The sequence below is a fragment of the Anopheles cruzii genome, chromosome 2 (genome assembly GCF_943734635.1).
Source record: "Anopheles cruzii chromosome 2, idAnoCruzAS_RS32_06, whole genome shotgun sequence".
NCBI classification, from domain to species: Eukaryota; Metazoa; Arthropoda; class Insecta; order Diptera; family Culicidae; genus Anopheles; species Anopheles cruzii.
The window spans coordinates 20,137,040-20,159,589 of NC_069144.1; the positions used below are offsets into that span (position 1 = coordinate 20,137,040).

Below are 22,550 nucleotides of genomic sequence, written 5' to 3' on the forward strand. Positions count from 1 at the left end.
GATACGTGACCCTCCCGGGGTGTAACTTTAAGCGAGGAACGTGCTGCAACCTTACGCACGGAAAGAGCGTACGAAAACTGCTGCGATCGCTACTTACCTGGCTGTGTTACCACCACCTTATTTACACCTGGCGGTCAGTCAGAGGACAGTACACTCGGCCAAACTAGATTTTGTGCTTCATTCCTTTTCAAGACCGCGTTTTTATTCAATCTCGAATAGGAAAACCCTCAAAGCCACAGCCTTAAGATGTGTTCCGTTGATGAAAGGTCAAATTGTAGTAGCTACCGTTTTATGGCCTATTCATCGGAGTGACCAGTTTGTACCTTTTGCGTTTGAACTACCTTGAAGACTTGCTGGAAGCCTCTTCAAAGTTCGTTCCGAGCGAATCGAACAGCCAGAGGACGAGCCAGCAACAAGCACTTCTAGCATACCCTTCACGCCATGACCACAACTGATTCGCCTGATGCGATTAAGAGCCTATGCCATTATACGGGCAAGGTTTATAAATCCTACTCTACCTGCCGAGATGCGCAGAATGGGGATGACTACGTACAATAGTTTCTTGCTTCACGTTAATGTTCAGCATTCGGTGTTCAGCGTATAGAGTGGTTCCTTTTTTCACCATTTTTTCAAACCAAACCTCAAAAACCCCAGCAACTTCTTAGGGCGATGAAACTCACCTGTAGGATTGTAAGATTAGTTTTGACGTCGGTGCGTAACAATAGTCAATAGTGATGAGCCCCCTCAGCAAGTTCTGTTTGGTTCTTTTTCCGACACTTCCTAACACCTCACGCGATGACGGCCCGCAGCGATCGGAACTAATATGGATGCCTGCGTCAATTCCTGGTCAGATTCCCAACTCCGCCACTCGCGATCGATAATTGACTTAAGTGGTTTGCTCCGCTACAGCCGCAGCAGCAGCAACAGCAGCAGTCAGTGAATTTGTGATGATAATCGATTCCTGCAGCTCGACGCGGCAATGCATCGGCGTGAAGGAAAAAAACCGGGACACCCGTCTGGTCTGGTGGATACTTGATCCTCGGGAAAATCGGCAAATCATTCCGCACGTTTCGCACTCCGGTCGAGAAGAGGAATCGTTTGCCATCCAATCAAACTGGTGGTGATGCTGCTGCCAGAGGAATGTTGCGGCCCACATGCTGCGGTCTGTGGCGAATCTGGGCAGAACTACGGACGATCGAGAAGCAGGTTCTGGCGTGAGATGGAGCGGAGCGTACAGAAAACCCCCGTCCACAAATAGACGCAACGTGCGCGTGGCGTGCCCCTAAACTACGCACCTTCCGAGCCGCGGCCTCGAAATCGAAAGCATCCTTCTCGCGTCAGGTAAGCCCAACGGCGTTGCGGGAGTCCCGCAATGTCTGGGGGGCCGCGAACAAGCCAGGGTAGATAACAGCTTCTTGTGCGAATTGGAACCGGTTTCGTGTCTTTCGAAAAAGCAACCCCGTTGAAGTCGTTAGAATGTCCGACGAAATCGGATTCCATTTGGGGCGCGCAACGTCGTGGACGTCCGTAGAGATGGCCGTCCGGATCGGGGTAGCCGTTTGGCTAGCTCTGTATTGCCTAACCTTGAACTTCAGAGAAACGCCCCGGCTCCAGTTTGCGGGAGCCGAATTACCGCTGAGTGGCTTGTTCCGATCCGACGACGGCCGTGTAGTTAAGGGTCAACCTGCGCCACGGCGGAAGGTTGTGCAGAATGACGCAGGTATATCGCACTCGATCGCAGTGTTTGGATGGCATCTCATCGAGATTGAAGCAGAGGAGTAGATGCAATCGATCTTTGGAGCCCATTAGCGGTGGTGTTCGCAAAGATGTGTGTAAATAATGTATTTCACAGCGCCGCCGAACGTGTCTTCGCGGTGTATCGCACGACGGGAACCGGTTCCGTAGGTGCCGACGGTTTTGGTCATAGAATACCTGCTACTACTGCCCGGTTTCTCGGTGTATATCTCTTGCTTACCCAATTTCAACACTGCACGTGAGATCAATTACGCGTCGATTAATTGATCCCCTGGTAGACAGAAGGTTGGTTGTGGGGACAGCACCTTACGCAATAAGCCGGTCCGGGTTAGGATCGTACTATGAATCACATACGCGTTCTGGCCTAGGTCTGGTGATGATGAATCCTCCTCTCACCGATAAGCTAAGTCGCAGGTAAACCACGGGCTGGACGCAGTTCACAACGAACGTTATTTGCGGTATTAATTTGTTTGTTTGTTGATACTGTGCGCCACCATGGTGCACCGTGCGGCAAGGTTACTACGCTATCGGCCATCGGACCGAGACTTCGAGTTATGCTAATGGTTTCACCCGGACGATTAGCGTTTCGGAATCGCGATGGCCGGCAGGTGGTGCTGGTGCTGCCGTGCGATGTATTTGTCAACTCGTCGTCGCTGACATCGCGCGGGCCGGTAAGTGCATATGGAAATTCGACTCCCGGAATTGTGGGAGCCGCGTTCCAATCGACGATCGACGATGATCCAGCACTTGTTTTAACAAACCCCGTACACATGGTGACCTAGCTCGAATGCGGCTGTTGTTCTGGGTTCACTTCGAAGGACTCGTGGGCTCGTGCGTTCGTTGACTTTCACTTGCCGACACTTGTGGTCTGTGGTCGGCCAGGCACACTGTCCAGGCAAATGACCGGACGATCCACCTCCGCTTCGATTCATTTTCAGCGTTTCCGAGCTCGCTTCGCGAGAAAGGTTCCGCGTTACTTCCCAGTTCCCGGAGACAGTGCTATCAAATCTCCGGCTCTGAACAAAGGCTTTACGCCATTACGCATCAGCACAATCAGAATTTTATGGAAAACACAAAACGCTGTACGCAATGATTCACGGCGGCGAGCATAATGACGTGGCGTGCGTTCCAGTAAGTAGGTCAGCAGTCATTTTCAGTCCCCACGGTTTTGAAGATCATTTGTGATTGGCAGTCCGAACGGTACTGGTCGGCGCGCACCGAGATGCGAGAAGTGTTCTATTTTAGGTCTGTTTGTGTGTTTAAGCGATGCAAGAGTGGTGACAAACGTATAGGGGAGTAATAATTACATCAAATCAGGTAAAGTAGTAATTATAAATCTATCGCACAGTGGCTTTTCTCTCGGAAAAAAGGCGAAACATAATCTCTGTGTGCCGTTCAATTATCGGTACACTCGAGCAGGGTTCGTGCTGAGCCGCCCATCACTTCCGTTTTTTATTTTTGCTACACTAATTTACCCATCGCGTAATACTGGTGCTTCACAAAACGACCGATCAGCGTAACACATCATTAGAAGGCGCGCGCGCGTACCTCGGAAGAGGAGGTTGAAAATGTTAAACAAAGACGAAAACAACGACGGCTTCCGACGGCCTACAAACAATTCCATTTTTTCGCCCGGAGAAGAAAAGCTCAATTTCTCGCGGTTCCCAGCGTAATTAGCTTCGAGCGGTTTGACGATGTGCCCTCGGCACGACACATGGAACCGGGTTTACGGTGAATTTCACTAAGTAAAAAATGCGAGCAATGAAGTTCATTATGTTGCGATTTTCGATATCGGTCCTTTTGCGCGCTCGGACTTACATTTATGCGTGCTTTTGTACTAACAGTTTAGTGACGTTCTTTTTTAATTAGGTTTCTAGAAAATATCAGTATCGTGTTATAGTTACGTTAAAAGTGAACAAATCTGTTGCCTGGGGAACGATCGGCAGTGGAAGTAGCAAAGCAAAGCAACCGTGCGTGTGTAAGTGCCTTTTTTCAGCTGTCAAAACACACGGTTGGATAGATCGGGACTTTTAAACACTAAACTTCGCCCCCCGCCCCACCGTTAACCGGTACCGAAGAGGTGCTAAGTAAAGTGAGCGTAACGAAAGCTCCTCCGATTCTGCGAATCCCCAAACGCCGCCGGTTAATGTTGTGCTGCGGCCGAAGAAAGTGTTCAACGACCAAGTTCACCCTGCAGCGCAGTGACAGACGCGAAACGAAGTAAAAGTGCGACACCCGAAACAATAAGTAAACAAAGAAAAAGGTAAACACTAGCACGCGAGGCGCACGAAAGTGAAATCTCTTCTCCCGGGGGGACCGGAACAGCCGGAACCAATTTGGGACACTCAATTTGGTTACCTACATGGAGTGATGTGATTCGTGCCTGTTCCTGGCTAAATCGTTTCCGTACGCGCATCGCCGAAAGCCTGTGCATCTAAGCTTCTCCGGCTGCGCAACTGTACTTCCGGTCTCCGTAGGGACTCAGCGCTCAGGATCGCCAAAACGGCAGCGGTAACATGAAACTGTCCAAGCATGCCGACTGCATGCAGATACGGGCCTTGTTGCGAAAGGATTACCTCGTCCGGATACGTCAACCGGTAAGTAGCTCGCACGGGAGTGGTTTCAAAAATGGGTCAAATTAGCCGGAAGTGTCTCCGGAAGTGTTTTTCTTTTGCCTAATGGCGTATCACTAGTTCGTAAAAATACATTCATAGCACACGCACGCTTTTTGCTCGGAATTACTGGTCACTGATGACGTACACCACGTTCTCGGCGTAACGGTTTCTACTCTACCACGGACCGCATGATAACAGTTGAAGAAGAAAAAACGGTCACCTAAACGGACATACGCTGGCTCGGCTGGGCTGGGCTTGGTTCAATGTTCTGGATTGGTGTCGCTCGCCGCGTAAAGTGCGCCTCATCCCAATCGCTATCAAGCGCGATGAGCGTAAAGCGAAGCTAAACATTCATAATGTTTTTGCGCGCCTCCGAATGGGGCGTATAGACCATTGGAACAGTAATTGACATGAACCGGATGAAGAGGAAAGTTACGGCACTAACCCGACGTTTGAGGGTTTTCATTTTTCTACTCTTTTGCGTTCTGCTCAGAACGCTTTCGCGCAGCACATATTTTGCGTAGAGGGATTAAAAACATACAACCCCAATGGGTTGCCTGTTGGCAAAAGAGAGAAAGAGTTCCAGTAATAAGTTTTCGGTTAAAAGTACAATCTCCGTACAATGTTAGTGAATCACGACCGTATGCGTTTGCCAAAGAATTTGCCAACGGCTAATCCTTTGGCCAATATGACGACGTCTGTAGGTCGTCTAATCTTTTCCAGTCATGTGATCTCCCAATGGTAAACAAACAAGTGATTAGCAATGCTATTTGCGCTGCTGCTCGCGGCTTATCAGTAGGGCTAGAGAGTACACTCCAACAAGAACGCAAACCATAGCGGAAATAGATGATGTGCCTTCCGATCTTCTTTTGAAACACGCCACAAACTCGGCCATGCATTCGACAGTAGATAGATCTCTAACGTTTGCTCCCCTTTCGCCTGCAGTGGATGACCTTTATTCAGTACCTGTGGCCTTGCCTGATATTCACCGCCCTGTACGTCCTGCGGGACCGCTTCCAGTCGGTCGAGATAGGCGACTGCCAGTTCCCGACGCGCAACCTGCAAGCCAATGGCATCCTGCCCTTCTTCCAGTCGTACATTTGCACCTTCGAGAACGAGTGTGTGGACGCGAAAAAGTTTGCCGAAACGGAAGACTTCGACCAGGCCCCGGTCACACCGGTGGTCAACATCGTGCAGACCTTCCTCGATCACGATGCCCTGTACGATGCCGTCATCCAGCTGCCGATCGATCGGAACTTTATCGTGAGCGTAACGACGATCGTGACCCACGCTAAGTTTAAGGAGATTGAGCGTAAGTACTCTGGCGCGTCGAAGTCCATGGTGTCCACGATTACATCGGGACCCTTCCCATTCTTCCAGGCAATGGCGACCGGTTGGTGAAGATGTTGCCGGAAATCAGAAAGAAGGTAGGCGACGGTTTCAATATCGAACAGCTGTTTTCGGATGACCGGACGTTTTCGGCCTCGGGCAACATTCTATGCGGGCGACCGTTCCCACGGAGCGACAACATTCGCTTCATCGACAACATCCTGTACACGCCGGACTACGCCGGTCCGGATAGGGATGAGCTGAGCGTAATGCCAACACCGTACTGCAAGCAGCTGTACCTCGACGTGACGAACACGAACAACGGCAAGATCACCTGGCGGTTCCTGAAGCCGATTCTGCAGGGCAAGATACTGTACGGGCCAGCGAACGAACGAAACGACGAAATTGTGAAGTTTGTAAGTCACGAACCCAGCGATCATCTACGGGGGTGCTTTTATGTGAGTTACATCGTTGATACCCTCTGTTTTTACCGGTGTTCTAGGCCAACAAGACGTTCGTGGACATGGGTCGGCTGAGGACGTTCTTCCGTTCGCTCGACACCACCCTGCAGCTACTGCGCACCGAGCAGGAAGTGCGCGAAAGCTTCGAGGGCCTTATCGAGCTGGCCAAGAGTCCCGTGGTGCAGATGCTTACCGGTGGCAATGTCAACATCGAGCTGATCGAGGGCATCCTGGATGGTATCCTGCACGACGAGAGTGTCGCGAAGGGCATCAACACGATCGCCAACATCTTCGATTGCTTCTCGGCGGACCGGTTCATTCCGGTGCCGGACGAGCGCGCCCTGGAGGACCGGGCGTTCGCGTTGAACCGGGAGAAGCTGTTCTTTGCGGCGGTATACTTCGAGAACGGCACGACGGCACCGCCGAACGAAATCGCGTACAAGATCCGCATGCGCACGGACGATACGCCGGTGACGGTGGAAAACAGGAATCGGTTCTGGTTTCCCGGACCGGAGGCCAGTTTCGAGCTGGATATGCGCTATCATCGGGGATTTGTCCAGATTCAGCACGCGGTCGATATGGGTATCATCCGCCAGCAGAAGAAGGCCAAATTTGACCAGGAGCAAGGGTTGGCCGGTGGCAAGAGCTCTGCCTCCGACACGGGCGAACTGGAGCTAGACGATGAACTAGACGCTGATGACGATGACGACAACGGTGACGCCGAGAAACGCACAGAGGACCCACCGGCGTCAGGTGAAGATGACCGAGACACGCCTACAACAGCCGCCGCCTCCGCTGGGCCGGGCTCGGAAACAGCGACCGAAAGCCTATCGCAACTCTACGCAGACCTGAGCAAACGGGTGAACGTGTCGCAGGTCGTCCTGGATCGTTTCGGTAAAGGCAACAACCGGAGCGCCCTGGACGACTATCTGGACTTTGCGGACGACGAAACGGAAACCGAAGCGGACGACCTGACGCCGGCAACAACCACGGTTCCGGCGAAGAGATCGAGAAGACGCAAACGTCAACTTTCGTTGTTTGATTTTTTCCTGGGCGGAAAGAAAAAATCCGCCGACGAAGTGACGTACCGTGTGGCGGACGAAAAGTTCTACACCAAGCAGTTCCCCTATCCGAAGTACACCAAAGACGAGTGAGTACATCCCGTAGCTGCTGGGCGATCGCAATCTGTCCCAGCCGTACTCAAACCGGTTCAATGTTTTGTTTCCCGGATGCGTAGCTTCAAAAAGGGCCTCTACTTGGCCCAGTCCATCCAGATGACCTACTTCATAGCACTGATCGTGCACGTCGCGTCGGCCGTCCGACAGCGGATATGGATGAAGGAGAGTGGCAACTCGATGCTGATGCGCTCGATGGGCCTCAAATCAGGCTCGGAAACGGTTGCGTGGATCATTGCCACATTCATCGAGATCAGCCTCGTGTTTCTGATCGGCCTGGCCATCCTGTACGGTGGTGGCATCCTCGTGCACTCGAGCAAAGTCTTCCTCTTCTGCTACCTGGTCGTGTTCGGTGTTTGCATGATTGCGTTTTGGTAAGCGAATGCAGCGAGGGGGGATCCGGTTTACACGTTTACTGATAAACTTTTTTCTCGTTCTCGCTACACTCCGAACCAGCTACATGTGCTCGGTGTTTTTCAGCTCGGCCAGCATCGGCTCGGTGTCGAGCGTCATACTCTTTCTGATAACCTTCCTCCCGTACATCATTATCATTTCGCTCGGGGCCACCCTGTCGGCCGCCGGTAAGTTGGTGGCGAATCTGTCCTTCTCGACCGCCTTCTGCTACGCGTGGAGGCACGTGATGCGCATGGAGCTACAGCACCGCGGAGCCAACTTCGTAACTGCCTTCCAGGGTCCGCTCGCGGACAACGATCTCAAGTACGGCATCCTGATGATCCTGCTTGATGCAGCCATCTACTTCACCGTCGGTTACTTGTTGCAGCGGTTTAAGCAAGGTACCGTGGTGAAGGAAAAACTCTAACCGCTAGATACTAAGATAGCTGCTTTCGTCTGCTCCTCCAGATGATACCACATTCCACACGGTGAAGCGTACTAAGCTGGACAAAAGCATCGGAGCAGATCTGCGCAATGTCGATGTGACGTACGAATCGGGCGGAAAGAAGGTGTTGAGCGATGTTTCTATCACATTCCGGCGCGATGAAGTCACGTGCCTGCTAGGAAGGAACGGTGCTGGCAAAAGTACAATCATGTAATCACCTCTAGCCGTTCTGGAAGATGTGTTTGAGTTTAACGTCTTATGTCTTATCTCATCGGTGTCGACAGAAAACTGCTTACGGGCCAGGTTCTACCAGACGCGGGTGATGTCCATCTGCCACTGGATTACGATTTCATCTCCGGCATACGCAACAACGCGGAGAAGATTGGTCTTTGTCCGCAGAACGATGTGCTCATACCGAACCTCACCGCCAAGGAGCACCTACAGTTGTACGCACGGATCAAGCTAACACGCGGCTTCGACACCGAGGTGGCGCGCACGCTGGACAATCTGAAGATGGGACCGTACCAGCACTACCGTGCGTCGGATCTTTCCGGCGGGTTCAAGCGAAGGCTCTGCATCGCGATCGCGTTTCTTGGTTCACCCAATCTGGTCGTGCTGGACGAACCGTGCAGCAGCGTAGACACCAAGGCACGAAAGTACATTTGGGAGCTGATACAGACGCTGCGTCGCGATCGAGCAGTCATTCTGGCGACGCACCATTTGGACGAAGCAGAGTGCTTGAGCGATAAAATTGTAGTGCTGGAGGACGTAAGACGCATCTCATCAACGAGCCACCGAGTTCGATGGGTTTATTTTCACTCTTTGTCTCCTCCGCTCATTACCAGGGTAAGGCGATCTTGGAGCAGTCACATGAGGAGCTAAAGAAACGGTTCACCAACACGATCTATCTGACGATCACATTGAAGCCACAGCCGGATGCCGACCGTACCGCGCTGATTGCGGAGCTTAGCAAGGTGCTCGACGGATTGGCCGACATGCGCCACGAAATGACCGCCACCCTCAACAAACTAAACTACAAAATAGCATCGTCCACCAACGACAACCAGTTGCTAAAGTATGTGCCCGCGACAGAGTGTCCTCCGACGTCAGTGTGGTTGTGTTGCTCATATTGTACTTTGACCCAACTTTCAGCATTGAGTCTCTGTTGGATCATCTGGTGCAACTCAAATCCAGTAAACAGATCGAGACGTTCGAATTGCGTAACGAGAATTTGCTCAATATTTTCAACACCGTCAACGCCGGCGATACGCTGCTGCAAGTGAACGGCAACAATGGAACCGGGCTCCCATCGAACGGGTTCCATGGTCCGAAAACGAGGCACACCACCCTCGGCACGGTGCCGATCATGGCGACGCTGTTCCGCAAGCGTCTGCTGCACTTTTTGCGCAACTATCGGCTGCTGGTGTGTTTGCTGGTGCTGCCGACGATCTTCGAAATCATTGCCATGGGCTTCATGACGATCCGGCCGCCGGGTGAGTACGATCGGATGGTTAACTTTTCGAACGCCCTCTATCCCGGTGCGACCGAGTTCTACACCAACGCGAGCGATACCGAACCCTACCGGGAAGCGATCGTTGGCGATCTTCTGGGGCATTGCGACGGTGACGATGACCGGTGTTCCGTGTTCGATTCCTCGCTCGACGCGTACCGTTGGCTACTGTTGACGAGCGATCAGTACGCCGAGCGACGCTACGGCGGCATAACGATAAATCGCGAGAAGAACGTTGTGTGGTACAACAACAAAGGCTACCATTCCATGCCGACGTGGCTGAATCTGCTCGATACGGCCGTTTTACGGGCGGAGATCGACGATCCAAGTGCGGCCATTCGCACCGTGAACCATCCGTTGAAGATCGAAGAGGATGATCTGTCGATATCGTCAATGTAAGCAGTGCCGTGCGACTGGAAACACCCGACATTACAGGTCGTAACGGATGGTTCTGCTTTGTTCCATTGTCAGGCTCCAACAGATTGCCGATGCGGGAATATCGCTAATCCTGCTGCTGGCCTTCAGTCTGGTCGTAGCGGGAGCGTCAGTGTACATCGTCAGCGAGCGTATTCGAGGCGAAAAGTTACAGCAGCGGTTAGCGGGAGTCAATATCCTCACCTACTGGACCGTAACGTACATCTGGGACGCATTGGTGAGTAAAGGCAGATGAAAACTGAAGCAGAAAACCTTGCGCCAGAAAGTCACCCGCCTGGGCTATGTTTTCATTCGGTAGGTCTTCCTGATCGCCGTCGCCCTGGCAGTGATCGTATTCAAAACCTTCGCCATACCAGCGTATGTTGCGCGGGAACAGCTGGACGGTATTTGTTTGCTCCTGGTGCTCTACGGATTTGCCACCATCCCGGCGGTGCACCTGTTCGAGAAGTTGTTTACCGACGCGAGCTTCGCCAACATGTCGCTCTTCTGCCTGAACGTCATCACGGCTCTCGGTACCCTCACGATCATCATCCTGTTCGATGTGCTTGGCAACAGTGACGAATCGGAACGCGTCCGCCACTTCCTGAACCGTGCATTCCTGGTGTTACCCCAGCACGCCCTGGCCGACGGATTGATCGAGCTGTCGAAGAACTACATCACGGCGGAAATCTTCAAGCGCTACTACATCGACTCATACAAATCCCCGCTCAAGAGCGATCTGCTGCAGCCGCATCTGATTGCGCTCGTCACGATGGGAGTAATCTTTGCGCTGCTTAACGTGGCCATCGAGTACAAATGGATCCAGAGACTGGCAAAGCGTGCCTGCTCCGGTGGCGAGCAAGCCCAAGTGTACCAGCTGAACGGTGTCGAAACGGAAGATCACAGTGGCGGCAGCAAAAAGAAATCGCTCACCGCCGATCAGATCCTTTCGGTGGATCGGCTTAGAAAGCGGTACGGTGGTTGCTGGGGCGATGGTCAGGAGGTCGTGAAGAACGTCTCCTTCAAGCTGCACTACGGCGAATGCTTCGGGCTGCTCGGTACGAACGGTGCAGGGAAGTCGACCATCTTTGCGATCCTCTCCGGCGAACTGCTTCCCTCGGGTGGAAGCTTCACTTTCTACAGCAACGTAAGAGAAATGGTGTAACACTATCTAGTGCCTGCACTAAACTAATGTTGTTTACCTACGACTACGTTTCCAGCACGGTCCATCGTACTGTCCGCAGAGCAACTTTCTCGACCCACTGCTCACGGTGGAGGAGGTAATCGAGTTCTATGGCAGACTACGCAACATTGAGTCGATCGACAAGCTGATCACTGAAACGCTCCACGAGTACCATCTGGGCGTGTACCGGAAGGTGCTGGTGAAAAATCTGAGTGGTGGAAACCGCCGCAAGTTGTGCGTGGCCGTTGCCTGCTTCGGCCAGTCGGAAATCATTCTGATGGACGAACCGACTAGCGACCTGGATCCGGTGACGCGCTCGATTGTCTACAGCACGATCGAGCGGTTAAACGCGCAGAACCGCTCGATTCTGCTCACGTCGCACAGTATTTCGGAGATCGATCGCATCTGCCAACGGATCGCGATCCTGAAGGACGGCGACCTGCTGACGATCGACACCCCGGGCAGGCTAAAGAAACGGTTTGGCCACTGCTATCAGGTGACGCTTTATCTGGAGGGTGCGCGAGAGGTCGATTTTCTCAGGGTAGGAACCGTGCGGAGTGGGTGCTAGCGATCTCACCATTCGTTGCTCACCGTAAATTTTGTCGTTCGACATTTTAGGTCATCAAACGTGAATTCAATGTTTCGCGTGAAATCTTGCTGCACAACAACTCGGTGCAGTTTGTGTGCCAGGTTCGACCGGAAAGTAGGATGATCACCGCTCGGGAAGAGAACGGCAAAATCCACAAAAATGGCCACGTCACGATAGTGCTGGACGAGAATGGCACCGGTAGTTCAACGGCGAGCGCCCGTTCCGGGACGGCTGGTGAACTGTTCCTCAAACTGCACCGATTTGCTAAGGAAAACCATCTGCGATACACCATTTCACGGTGCCAAATGGATCAGGTAAGGCGAGCGAGCTTCGGCTTCCGACCACGAATGAGACGTAATTTTGCGATTTCCTTGTAGATTTTTGAAAACATTCTTCAAACCCACGAGGAAGACCACGCCAACCCAGGATACGTGGATGGCTAACCGACCGTTTGGGTTGTCCTGGAATGTTCCCAGGTTCCCTAGGCACGGTTCCCTATTCTGTATATAGGTACTGATAAGTTTTAAATTGGAAATGTGAATAATAAATGGTAACAGTGAGTAAGCTTTCTTAGTTCGCTTTCCTTGCTACTTTTACAGTCAGCTTGGTCAACTTTGGGGAATGCATGCAACAAATATGCGTTTAGTTTCGTTATAAAAAGGGCAAGTAATGGATGTTTTCTAGGGATCGCGTGTACTGCAGCCGACGTCAAACTACTGATTGTCCTACTCAAACTTAGAGTAAGCCTCTGAATTGTCAACACTGGTATCGCCGAATGAACTGGAACTTGTGTTTCGGATGCACTTCCCAAAATGTGGAAAGTACTGACGCAAATGTGCTTCGGATCCACTTGATTCATCATTAATGCCCAATCTCAACGGATCGATATGATGTGAAAAACACGTTGAATTATTTATCTTGAGTTCAGCATGTCGCATAGAAAACACTAAAATAGGCCCACATAGAGAGCATGGTGCCTCTATCGGATGACGTCAATAGTGTCGCGCTACATCGAACTGGCGTAATTGTGCCGCTGATACCATCGCTCGCCCCCTCTGCTTACGTAAGATCCTGCGAAGGTTCATTAACCTCGCCACTTGTCTAACTGTAAATGGGAGGAAAAGCCACGAAAGATCCAATGATAGTGATAGGTATTGCGCGCCACGGAAGGGCTGCTGTCTAGTGTCTGGTCCGTTTCCGGGCCGGAAAATACATTACACCGGTTCTGTGCATTCCTCTTTTCATTACATCAGGAATCCCGCGCCATGAGATGACTGAAGCGACCCCTCACCATGTGTAGGAATGCCAAATGTGGGCTAGTAGTGGTTCACCATGGTTAAAATGCTGCCGTGTCCTAGCTTGGGTGGATTTTTCCAGGAAACTAGGTCACTAGAGCCATCATGATGCAGCTTCGCTCTCGTTTCCCAGGCTCCGAGGTAGATCCGCCGCGGTCTATCCCAATGGCAAATGCTCCCAATTCCGCTCTACGAGTCCAAATGCTGAGAACCGTGCCCATTCGCTAGGAGAAGTTCGGTAACGGCTGTTGGAGAGAAAAGTGTGCTTGTGACGGAGTATATAGTATGAACACACCCAGTAAGGATTTTCCACACAGCGGCCCAACATCACGCACACATAAGGTCTTTCTGCGAGTGTGTGTGGCTGGGCCATCGATTGGTATTTCTTGGCTCTCTACTTTTCTTTTTTGGCTTCCGTTCAGCTGTGGAAAAAGGGCTTCCATCCTACCGGCAGGGCGGTGGTGTGTGTGGAAAGCGTGCAAAAAATGAGATAAACTGTGCAAAAGGAACAGAACAGACATAACGGCATCCAGACAACAAAGGGACTAAACATCCGCCAAATGGCACTGATCTACGTCAAACCAACCGCCGGTTATGTAGGGTCGGTGCGCAAACGACCGGTCTGACGCGAACGCACACCTCGTCCTGCCGACAGATGCGATGCAAAATCTTGATGCTAAAAATTTGGCTAAAAGATTCCGACCAAGGTTCGGTGGTCACTCAAATGTTGACCTCAAGTGGAACACTGACCACGGCCGGAGCAGAGCAATTTAAATTTGCGTGCTTAACACGAATTGTTAAGATCAGTAAAATGGTTAAACCTGCCAAATGGGCTCCTCTTGCTCAGAAGCTTTTTATCAGCGTTTTGCTACAATCGGTTGTTGAACAATCGTCAAATTGTGCATATTATTTAATTCGCAAAACATTAGCGACTTTATTTGGGGATCTTCTGGAAGATGCTAGAGACGATGGGGGCGTTAAGTCAATTGAAATAAAGCTTAGTAAATAAATTTAACATACAGGCTGCTAATGGAGTTCCGAATTCCGAACATGGAATGGCATTAGTTTTGCTTCAATTTTCCCTTTCAACTAAACATATTATATGTGGGACTGGTACACCGTGTCCACGAGAGCAGATGTTACGTCACCTAGGTAGATTGATGAACCTTTACCTAACTCAACAGAGCCGCCGTTGTTTAGAGACTTGTTGCCATCTACACCCGATCTAGTTTGTGTAGACTTCTGATTTCCACATCCTAGAAAGCGTATTTTGGTTTTGATAATTGAACTTGTCTCATGGAAATAGTTGCAGGAAGCACTGGCAAACAGTCGTGTGAACCGATCGATTTATTCCACCTCAGGGCTGTTCCTTTGCGTTTCCATTTCAAAACTTCATTAAGGTGAGTTATTGAGCAACGGAATAAAATAAATAGGCGAAACACATTCCATAATACGCAAATGTTTGAGCTCGTTCGCCGACCGTAAGAAAAACAAAGTTTCCTTTTCGCTCCTACACCGGGTGGCAGCGAAGTTCGAGTTTACAAAGCAATATCCTTCCGCAGCAGACACTCCTTGGAGCTCGCTTGGCTGAATCTTCTCCCTTCGCGTCAGCAGCGGTACCCCCCGGGGAACTAAACATCCCTGCCAAGTATTATATACACGGTGTAACCTTTAACCTTTAAAACAACCCAAAAACCTGTCTAGACACTTTCTTGATCAGAAGCGGTAAGCGGACAGAGGCAAACAGAAAGAGAATTAAAACCCAGAATCCTTGTAACAACAGTCTGGGTTGTGTTTGTGTTGAAAATTGCGTTCCTGCAATGTAGTAGTTCCGGCAGCACTGCCAGTCGGCAGTACAACCAGTCGGCAGCACTGCCAGTCGGCAGTACAACCAGTCGGCAGCACTGCCAGTCGGCAGCACTGCCTCTCTCATTTATAGCCACATAAGTCAGTCGCGCTAGAACTCTAGACAAATAAAGTCCTATTAATCACCGACCACGCGAAACCTGCTGTCTGCAATTATTCAACAGTTTGCTTTACATTTCGTGACTACCGGGGATGGACTACCAGCACGAATTTAATACATCTTTCTGACCAAGTGCCGTGGTTTCGATTCTGTCTGGATCATGTGATGTCTGTGTTAAAGGGCTAAAGTAAAGCCCTTCGGCAATGGTGGCAGTGGTCCCAAATGAATCCCCTTGCGAATAAGATTTGTGAAAAAAAAGGAAAAATGATAAATCATTAGGCGATCCATCTAGAACCAAACTTTTTGTGTGAACTTAGTCGAACCTGACCCTTTGTCTAGCTGTTACTGCTGTTGGCGCTATTTAGTTTATTTTATGTGCCAACTTTTGCATTACCGCCGGATCGGTTCGCAAAGGCAAAGCACACTAGACGGCGTCGAAAGAACATCGACAAAAGAGTGTTCAGGCACGTTCCATCTCAGCCTGTAAACACTTCGAATCTGGCACTATGAACTCGCGTAACCTATCCGTTGTTGGCAGGATCCTAGGGATGCGAGCTACAGATTGGGGGCCGTTATTTCTCCAGGACGGGCGCCATCAAGCGGTTCATTGAGCAATTTAGTTTCAACGACATCTTCGATGGACAGAGACCACGATTCTCCCGTTCAAAGTTGGCAGCAGTCGGTTTTTTCAAATCTTAGAAGAACGGACCGGCCCGTATTTATGGCAGCAGTCGGTTTAGTACGCCCTTTTTCGGCACTTGCCACCGCAGTGTGGGAACGGAATCAGATGCACGTGGAAAAGGCTTGTGATATGCAAGACAGAGCATAGCAAACCGTTTCCCTACCTAACACCGGTAGAAAAGCAAAAGCTGGAAAATATAGTTGATCGTTTGCATTATACAAATGGCATCTTTCAATAAAGTACGCTCAGTACGCTGAGTCAAGATCAAAATTAACAAAAAAATAAATACCAAAGAAAGGAAAGGAAAGAGTGAAAATTTTTAATACATTCCAAGAACATTATGAGTTTCTTAATATTTGTTATGATCTTTTTATAAACATTGTGCGTGTAGCTTACATACGATAACAAAAAGTAAAAATATTATGAAGTTGCGTCTTAAATGGTACTGAACCCTTGAAATAGTATAGTCCTTGAATGAGCACCTCCTTTGCACTGCCGGCACTTGGCAGCAATAGAATTGAAACTGGATACCTGTGCAGTTTTCTGTGTATGGTGTCTTTGCAGCAAGTTGTCCTACACCTCGATACGAAGTTTGTTCTACAGCCAGCAAACGAGTATCCTGATTAGGGATTTGATTGATTCGAACGAAGGTGAGTAAGCGAACTTCCAATGATTACGGCACGAGCCAAGTCCTTTGCTCCTTTGCTCATTATACGCACCAGAGAGCCGGTGTATGCTGTTCTCATCCAACTTTACTCCTTGCAGGGTGCATGTGTCTTGGATGCCCTAATGTCGGAGAGGATCCGTCTCCGTCTTATGTGGGTCAGCAGCGGCACACCGCGATTCCGTCGGCACATGACCCCGTTGTTTGCAAACAACATCGTCCGCGCCCGTTTTTTGACAACCGTACCGTGGTGTACGTTTCATCGTCATATGCTTTGAGACTCGCCGTCGCTCATGCGGAGAGTTTGCTCTCATTTCTCTCGTTTCACGATCCTCTCCGGACTCGCCGTCGCTCATGCGGAGAGTTTGCTCTTATTTCTCTCGTTTCACGATCCTCTCCCTGTTTCCGATTCTGCAAAAATACGTCGTCGTCTGCAAAAAAACTTCGTGTAACGATTTGGAACGAAAATTCTAGACTCATGATTTTTTGTGGTTGGTTTGCAACGACAGGAATGAACATGTATTTTTCAGTTCCATCCGCTTTGTTTCCTAGTGCCAAAACAGAAACCTTTTGTCTCGACAACCTCTTCTGTTGAATGTTGGATGTAAAGAAAACCAGTTGGGAGAGTTTTTAAATATTATTAGAATAAATAGAGTCGTAAAAAGCATCAAATTTGAAGTTTTGCACTCGAGTTCACGTTGTAAAGGACGTCTTTTGCATAGGAACATAGGACAAGCCACATTGTTGCAAATGCCGATCAAATGTATACATGGGATGAAAATTGTACCTGGAAAGTTCTTGCGTTGGAGCTAAAAAGCACATGCTTTCCGCCGCGCACCGTTCCTTCCTCGGTACATGACCATTGTTTGCAAACAACGTAATCCGCGCCCTTTTGTGACGAGTCGCTCGGACAGTGGGAGAGGATTACTGTTTCTCTGAGCCACACGATCCGTAAAACATAAAACGTAAAATATTTATGACGTCAAATCGATCAAATGGTGTGAAAACCTTTGCGCTTCAGCGGACCCTGTAAAACGTAAAACGTAAAGCGTAAAACTGAGCGTTTGTTTACAAACAGAGGATAATGTATGTTCTTATTTGTGATGTTTTTTTTAAATTTAACTATAAATTATTCAGAAATCAACTTACCTCTTTGATTTCTATTTTCTCGGGCCAAAAACACGAATGGAAACACGTTTGATATTTCGGTGATCACGTTTTTATATTTTAAGCCTGCCACACGCAGCATAAACGATTTGACATAATAAATTAATTTTACGCTCTTATTTACGGTTCGTGTGGACCCCCAGTTTCGCTCGCTTTGTGTGAAATACGAGAGCGCGAACTCTCCCACTGAGCGACTCGGAGAGCGAGTTTCGCGACTCGGAGAGCGCTGCGAAATTTCATGATTGCCGGAGTAAAAATTGCGCTGGCCGCTCATTTCTCGTCGTGCGTTCTAAGTGTTCGGTTCGTTGTGCTCCTGCCAAGTTTTTTTTTAACGTGTGCGCCTCTGGAGGAAAATGGAGTCCGAACGGCAGAAAGCGCCGTACAAGGTAAGCAAAAAAGAAGTTACTTCTCCTGGTGTTGTGCGGAAGCGCTTTCGACGCGCTGCTGCTTCGCGATGTGAACAATTGTTTTCAACAGCATTTAAATGCTTCCCGCTATTACTGACATAAGTGCACGATCGTGGGTGACAGTCATGGGCATCTTATCAAGAACAAATTATAAAAAACAAGAAGCGCATGCGCTGCCACAAAATGACAGCTCCTGTACACTCGTGTGTACGTAGTATGCCGTTGAAGAGAGACAGTTCTTGGAATTAATTTTAAGTCCGGTCCACACGCTCCGGTTTGGCTGCTATTTGGTCTGTGCAATCGCATCGCACAGACCAAATCGTAGCGTGTGGACAGTGTGGTCTGTGTCTGTCTGACTCGCTTTTGTCTTTCCGAAGGTTCAGGAAAAATTTAAAGTAGGGCCGGAAGTCGTTCGTCTGATTTTTGTCGTACAATTTTTTTTCTGATTTTTGTGCAACAAAACAAAAGAACAGTAACGGCCACCGCCACACCACACCACACCACATTCGCCATCGTTGTTCAGAAAGCAAGCCTTGCTTTCTGCACATGTTAAAATGAAAAATGACGGTTGAAATGTGCTTATTTCAACCGCCATTTTTAATTTTAACACGTGATATTATAATAAAGCGTCATATAAAATAAATTGTGGCCTGGACCTTCATGAGTTCTCGGTTTATAGTGAAACTTTATTTTTTGAATATCGAGCAATGCGGAGTAATGATCGTGTTCGGTGGAATGGAGAAAATTCGAGAGCATAAAAATGACGACTACAAAGCAGTACAAAGTCAGGCGAGCGACTTCCGATTCTGTTTTTTCTGAACCTTCGGAAACACAAAAGAAAGCCACAGCCAACAAAACGGAGAACGTGCATAGCGAAGACTTGAACATTCATGTTCAATCTTGTCGAATATATTGAACTTGAAACAACGTGCACATAATTTGAACACTAGGCCGCTGTGCAACACAGTTCTCTAAACGGCGACAGCCTGGAAGCTGTTACGAAAGAAATTTAATATCACTTGAAAAACGCAAGACCGCGTCCGCGTGTTAAGCGAATGAAAAATGTAATAAATTTCAGAATTCACAAGAATATGCTGTCATTTTAAATGCAAATTCGACAACGTACTTTATAGAAGATGAGATAATTTTTAATTGTGATATTTCTTTTGTCAATGTTTTTTGTTTTAGATCAAAGACGTTACGAGAGCTGTGAAAAAGGCTGTTGTGGCCGCCACTTTGGCAGAAGTTCGGGTGAAGGCGGCCGAAAAATTTGGACGTCAAGATCTGCCGAACATCCATCTAGATTCGGACGGCACAGAGGTGGACGACGAGGATTATTTTCAAACGCTGGAGCCAAACGCAGAACTGATAGCAGTGTTTTCCGACCAACAATGGGTAGACGTGCGTATTATTTTGTAACCAAATCAGTAACTTGTGTAACCTTTACCAATTTAAACTACAGAGGACCCATTTGTTGCTATATTTTTACCAATCCAGCCAATGATGGTGTTTTTTGTCCTTGCAGTTCATATTCTTTATCGAGAAAAGGGGTGTTTTAAAATTTCTATTCTGGTTCTAAAATTTCTACTGGTCCCAGTTTTTAGACTGCCTAGAAGGATTTCTGTAATCAATTCACTCCTCTTTAACAGCCAGTAGAAACTTTGACCACAGCGCAAACAAATAATCTATAATTATCTCATTTTTTCTACAGCCCACACACTACGTTACGATAACGACGCGACGAGACTCGTCGGATGTCACAGACAGTCCGGAAGTGGAACGGATCCACTTAAAAAAACTGGTGTCGCACATGAAGACAAACGTGTGCAACGTATCCGTATTGAGTGAACCGGACCTCGAATTGCTGTCAAATATGGATCCAAATTCGTTCGCTGACATTACTGGCAAGGATTTCGTCGAGCAGTTAAAGGAAGCTTCAGGCAGGTTAGGGGGATCGGGATTTGGCGCTGGTTAGGGTTACTTTTTACCCGTTACTAAGATTTTAAAATTTTCTTTTTTCTAATTTCATGTTTGCCACAGAATCCTGTATGAAAAAAGACAGGCTTTTGACGCAATTAAGTTGTTAAAACTTTTTGCAAAACGTCAAGAGCAGTCGGAAGAAGAAAGTCAATGTGGTAAGTCTGTGTCCACACACAACATTTCATTTTAGAATTTATCATTCAACGTTATGTATGTTTGATTTATTTTTGTAGCAACTACACAATTTTCCGCCATCACAAACCAACCGCAGTCTCGGATGGAAATGACTGCAGCGGCTGCCGAATCTTCTTCGTCGTCGCCGTCGACACCGTCAACTACAGTGTTGGCGGACAGTAAACCGACCGACAGTGTAGCTATTGTTGCTGAAACCGTTGGTGAATCAAGGTGAATCGATTTGTGGTATTTATTATTTTTATCTCATCTATTTTTAAATACCTTACAAAAGTAAGGTAAATCACGGGCATTTAACATTAGTATTACTGTGACACTACAACAAAAAGTGTTTTCTTCAACTATTGCTCAATTCAAATTGGGAAATGGTTAACTCATAACATTTCTATGTAGATTATGCTTGGTCAAGATTATAATTTATTATTTTTTGGAGGAAAATTATTGATTGCATTAATCTGGGATGGTTGATTGCAGTATTGAAGTGTTGAATTGACTTCGAATCTGTTTAGAATCTTTTTAAATATGATTGAATTTGTCTTATAATGAGGAACAACTTAGCACCGTATTCTAATTCTAGTGGCCAAGTGGAGTGGTGTTAACTATATGTCATAATTCAATTGATGTACTTGTCATTGGTTTCAATGTCTACAGCTGATTGCTGTATTCTTCAATCTCGACATTTCATCTTTGACTCGATGTCGTAGCTCGGAATATTCACTTATTTCCCATTTGAATTTCTGATAACCTAAAGCTATCGTCGTACCGTGTGCTAAGGCCAATATGGTGTTTTACTGAAACGATCGACGCTGTTCTTGGCGGACTGTGGAACCTCGTAATGAGAAACTTTTACTCTTCGATGCTCGTCTTGGCGATCGACTCTCATCGCTTTCAATGACACTTGGTTAATCCGTACGGCCGTTACACATTTCTAACGCGGGTTGATACGGATTCACTGCTGAAAGGGCTTCCGCAGCTTTGCAGGTTCACGTTCAGTACCCGTGTTACGTCACTGCTCATATCGGACGGCAGACAAATAGTTCTACTTGCTACTTACATGAATATGAATTTCTGATAACATTGCTATAACGTTTCTGATACGGTGCTTTCAATTGGTCACAACCCAATGGTTAGGCCGTTTCTGTTAGCTAATATCTTTGGACTAAGAGGAGAACTTTAAACAACGATCAAAAATGAGTACCGGCCAAGCTTTTGCTCGACATTCCCCAAAATAGATGGACGGATAGGCGCAAATGTTCAAAAACTGATTTTGATACTTTACTTTTTTATACTGGCGACATTGGTGTTGACCGTTGTTGAAAGTTGTGTTTCAGACATCTTTAGCATTTTGCACGCAGGAGCGCATTTTAGTATTGTCGGCCACTGTTTTAAATGTTTGGCTGTATACCGAGGATTATGCTTTTATCGACCCATCTTTTATCGTTGGCACCCCGACAGTTGCGTTGTAGGCTTAAGAATTTTGCCTCTATTTCGCCGGGCGTTTCCAATCGATACTCTTGTTGAAACTATTTCTTCAGTCATTTCTGATTTTAATAGATTACACCTAGATGCAAATAGATTAAATAAATAATCTCTTAGCGTTCAGTCTCCGACGAGTGCAAACAAACGTGTGCAACGTGCGGCATGGTCAAAGAAGATGAAGATCCGGGCGACTGCATCAGAATGATGTCTTATTGAATTCATTTGTTGCTGCATGAATTGCTATGCCATGCCATAGCCTGTAATTGTTGGGAAAGCGTATTAATCTGATCTTTTAGTTTCTCAATCTATCTTTCCTTCGTGTTTCTTTTTCAACTGCTGAATAACCAACTCGAGTTCTTCGTATGCCACACCGCTGTTGTCATGAGCTTCTAATTCGGCATCATTTTGATCCGCTGTCGTCGGTACGTTCGTCACTTTGGCGGTGGTGGCGGCGCTAGTTGAAGGGGTGGCCGTCAACTTTAAATACTCTTGTTCGTGGTACATCTCGATTTCCTCGAAACTGGGACGCCACTTTTCAGCACCAGCTGATATCGGCATTCGTTCACATTCCTTTCTTTTGATCTTTTCCTCAAGAGTTCTAGCACGTCTTGGGTGTCCATTGTATTTGTACGTTTTTACGTATTCAAAAAAGTCAACTTTTTTGTACTTAGCAGTTTCCCTCATGTAATGAAAACGCTTCCGGCACCCACCGGGGGAAGAATTCACCAACTGGTGATAACTTCTGATTACACCCTGAAAGAACCCACTGCCTTGTCTTGTCTGGCTCGAACAAGGGTCGAAATTGAGGTTTCAAAACTTGTTTCGCAAACAAAGTGTAGTCAAAATTTA

General features: G+C 48.1%; 2 protein-coding genes across 2 annotated transcripts; both read left to right on the forward strand.

Moving 5' to 3' along the window:
• The first annotated feature begins 4,271 nt into the window (after positions 1 to 4,271).
• Positions 4,272 to 12,422, forward strand: LOC128268874 (glucosylceramide transporter ABCA12). The gene is made up of 15 exons (XM_053006161.1): positions 4,272 to 4,352; positions 5,316 to 5,682; positions 5,751 to 6,115; positions 6,202 to 7,310; positions 7,398 to 7,709; positions 7,792 to 8,129; positions 8,197 to 8,383; positions 8,458 to 8,941; positions 9,019 to 9,248; positions 9,326 to 10,078; positions 10,155 to 10,335; positions 10,417 to 11,244; positions 11,318 to 11,821; positions 11,899 to 12,183; positions 12,247 to 12,422. The coding sequence occupies exons 1-15, from the start codon at positions 4,272 to 4,274 to the stop codon at positions 12,310 to 12,312; spliced, it is 6,090 nt and encodes a 2,029-aa protein (XP_052862121.1). The 3' UTR covers positions 12,313 to 12,422.
• A 5,574-nt stretch (positions 12,423 to 17,996) lies between these two features.
• On the forward strand, positions 17,997 to 20,439 carry LOC128278625 (DNA fragmentation factor subunit alpha). The gene is made up of 5 exons (XM_053017356.1): positions 17,997 to 18,029; positions 19,239 to 19,451; positions 19,762 to 19,994; positions 20,091 to 20,185; positions 20,264 to 20,439. The coding sequence occupies exons 1-5, from the start codon at positions 17,997 to 17,999 to the stop codon at positions 20,437 to 20,439; spliced, it is 750 nt and encodes a 249-aa protein (XP_052873316.1).
• Positions 20,440 to 22,550: the final 2,111 nt, after the last annotated feature.

Coding starts and splice junctions, on each gene's coding strand:
- LOC128278625 (XM_053017356.1), top strand. CDS start 17,997: ATGGAGTCCGAACGGCAGAAAGCGCCGTACAAG. Junction 19,452..19,761: donor CCGACCAACAATGGGTAGAC/GTGCGTATTATT, acceptor TTTTTTCTACAG/CCCACACACTACGTTACGAT. Junction 19,995..20,090: donor TTAAAGGAAGCTTCAGGCAG/GTTAGGGGGATC, acceptor TGTTTGCCACAG/AATCCTGTATGAAAAAAGAC.
- LOC128268874 (XM_053006161.1), top strand. CDS start 4,272: ATGAAACTGTCCAAGCATGCCGACTGCATGCAGATACGGGCCTTGTTG. Junction 6,116..6,201: donor ACGACGAAATTGTGAAGTTT/GTAAGTCACGAA, acceptor CCGGTGTTCTAG/GCCAACAAGACGTTCGTGGA. Junction 10,079..10,154: donor GATCTGTCGATATCGTCAAT/GTAAGCAGTGCC, acceptor TTCCATTGTCAG/GCTCCAACAGATTGCCGATG.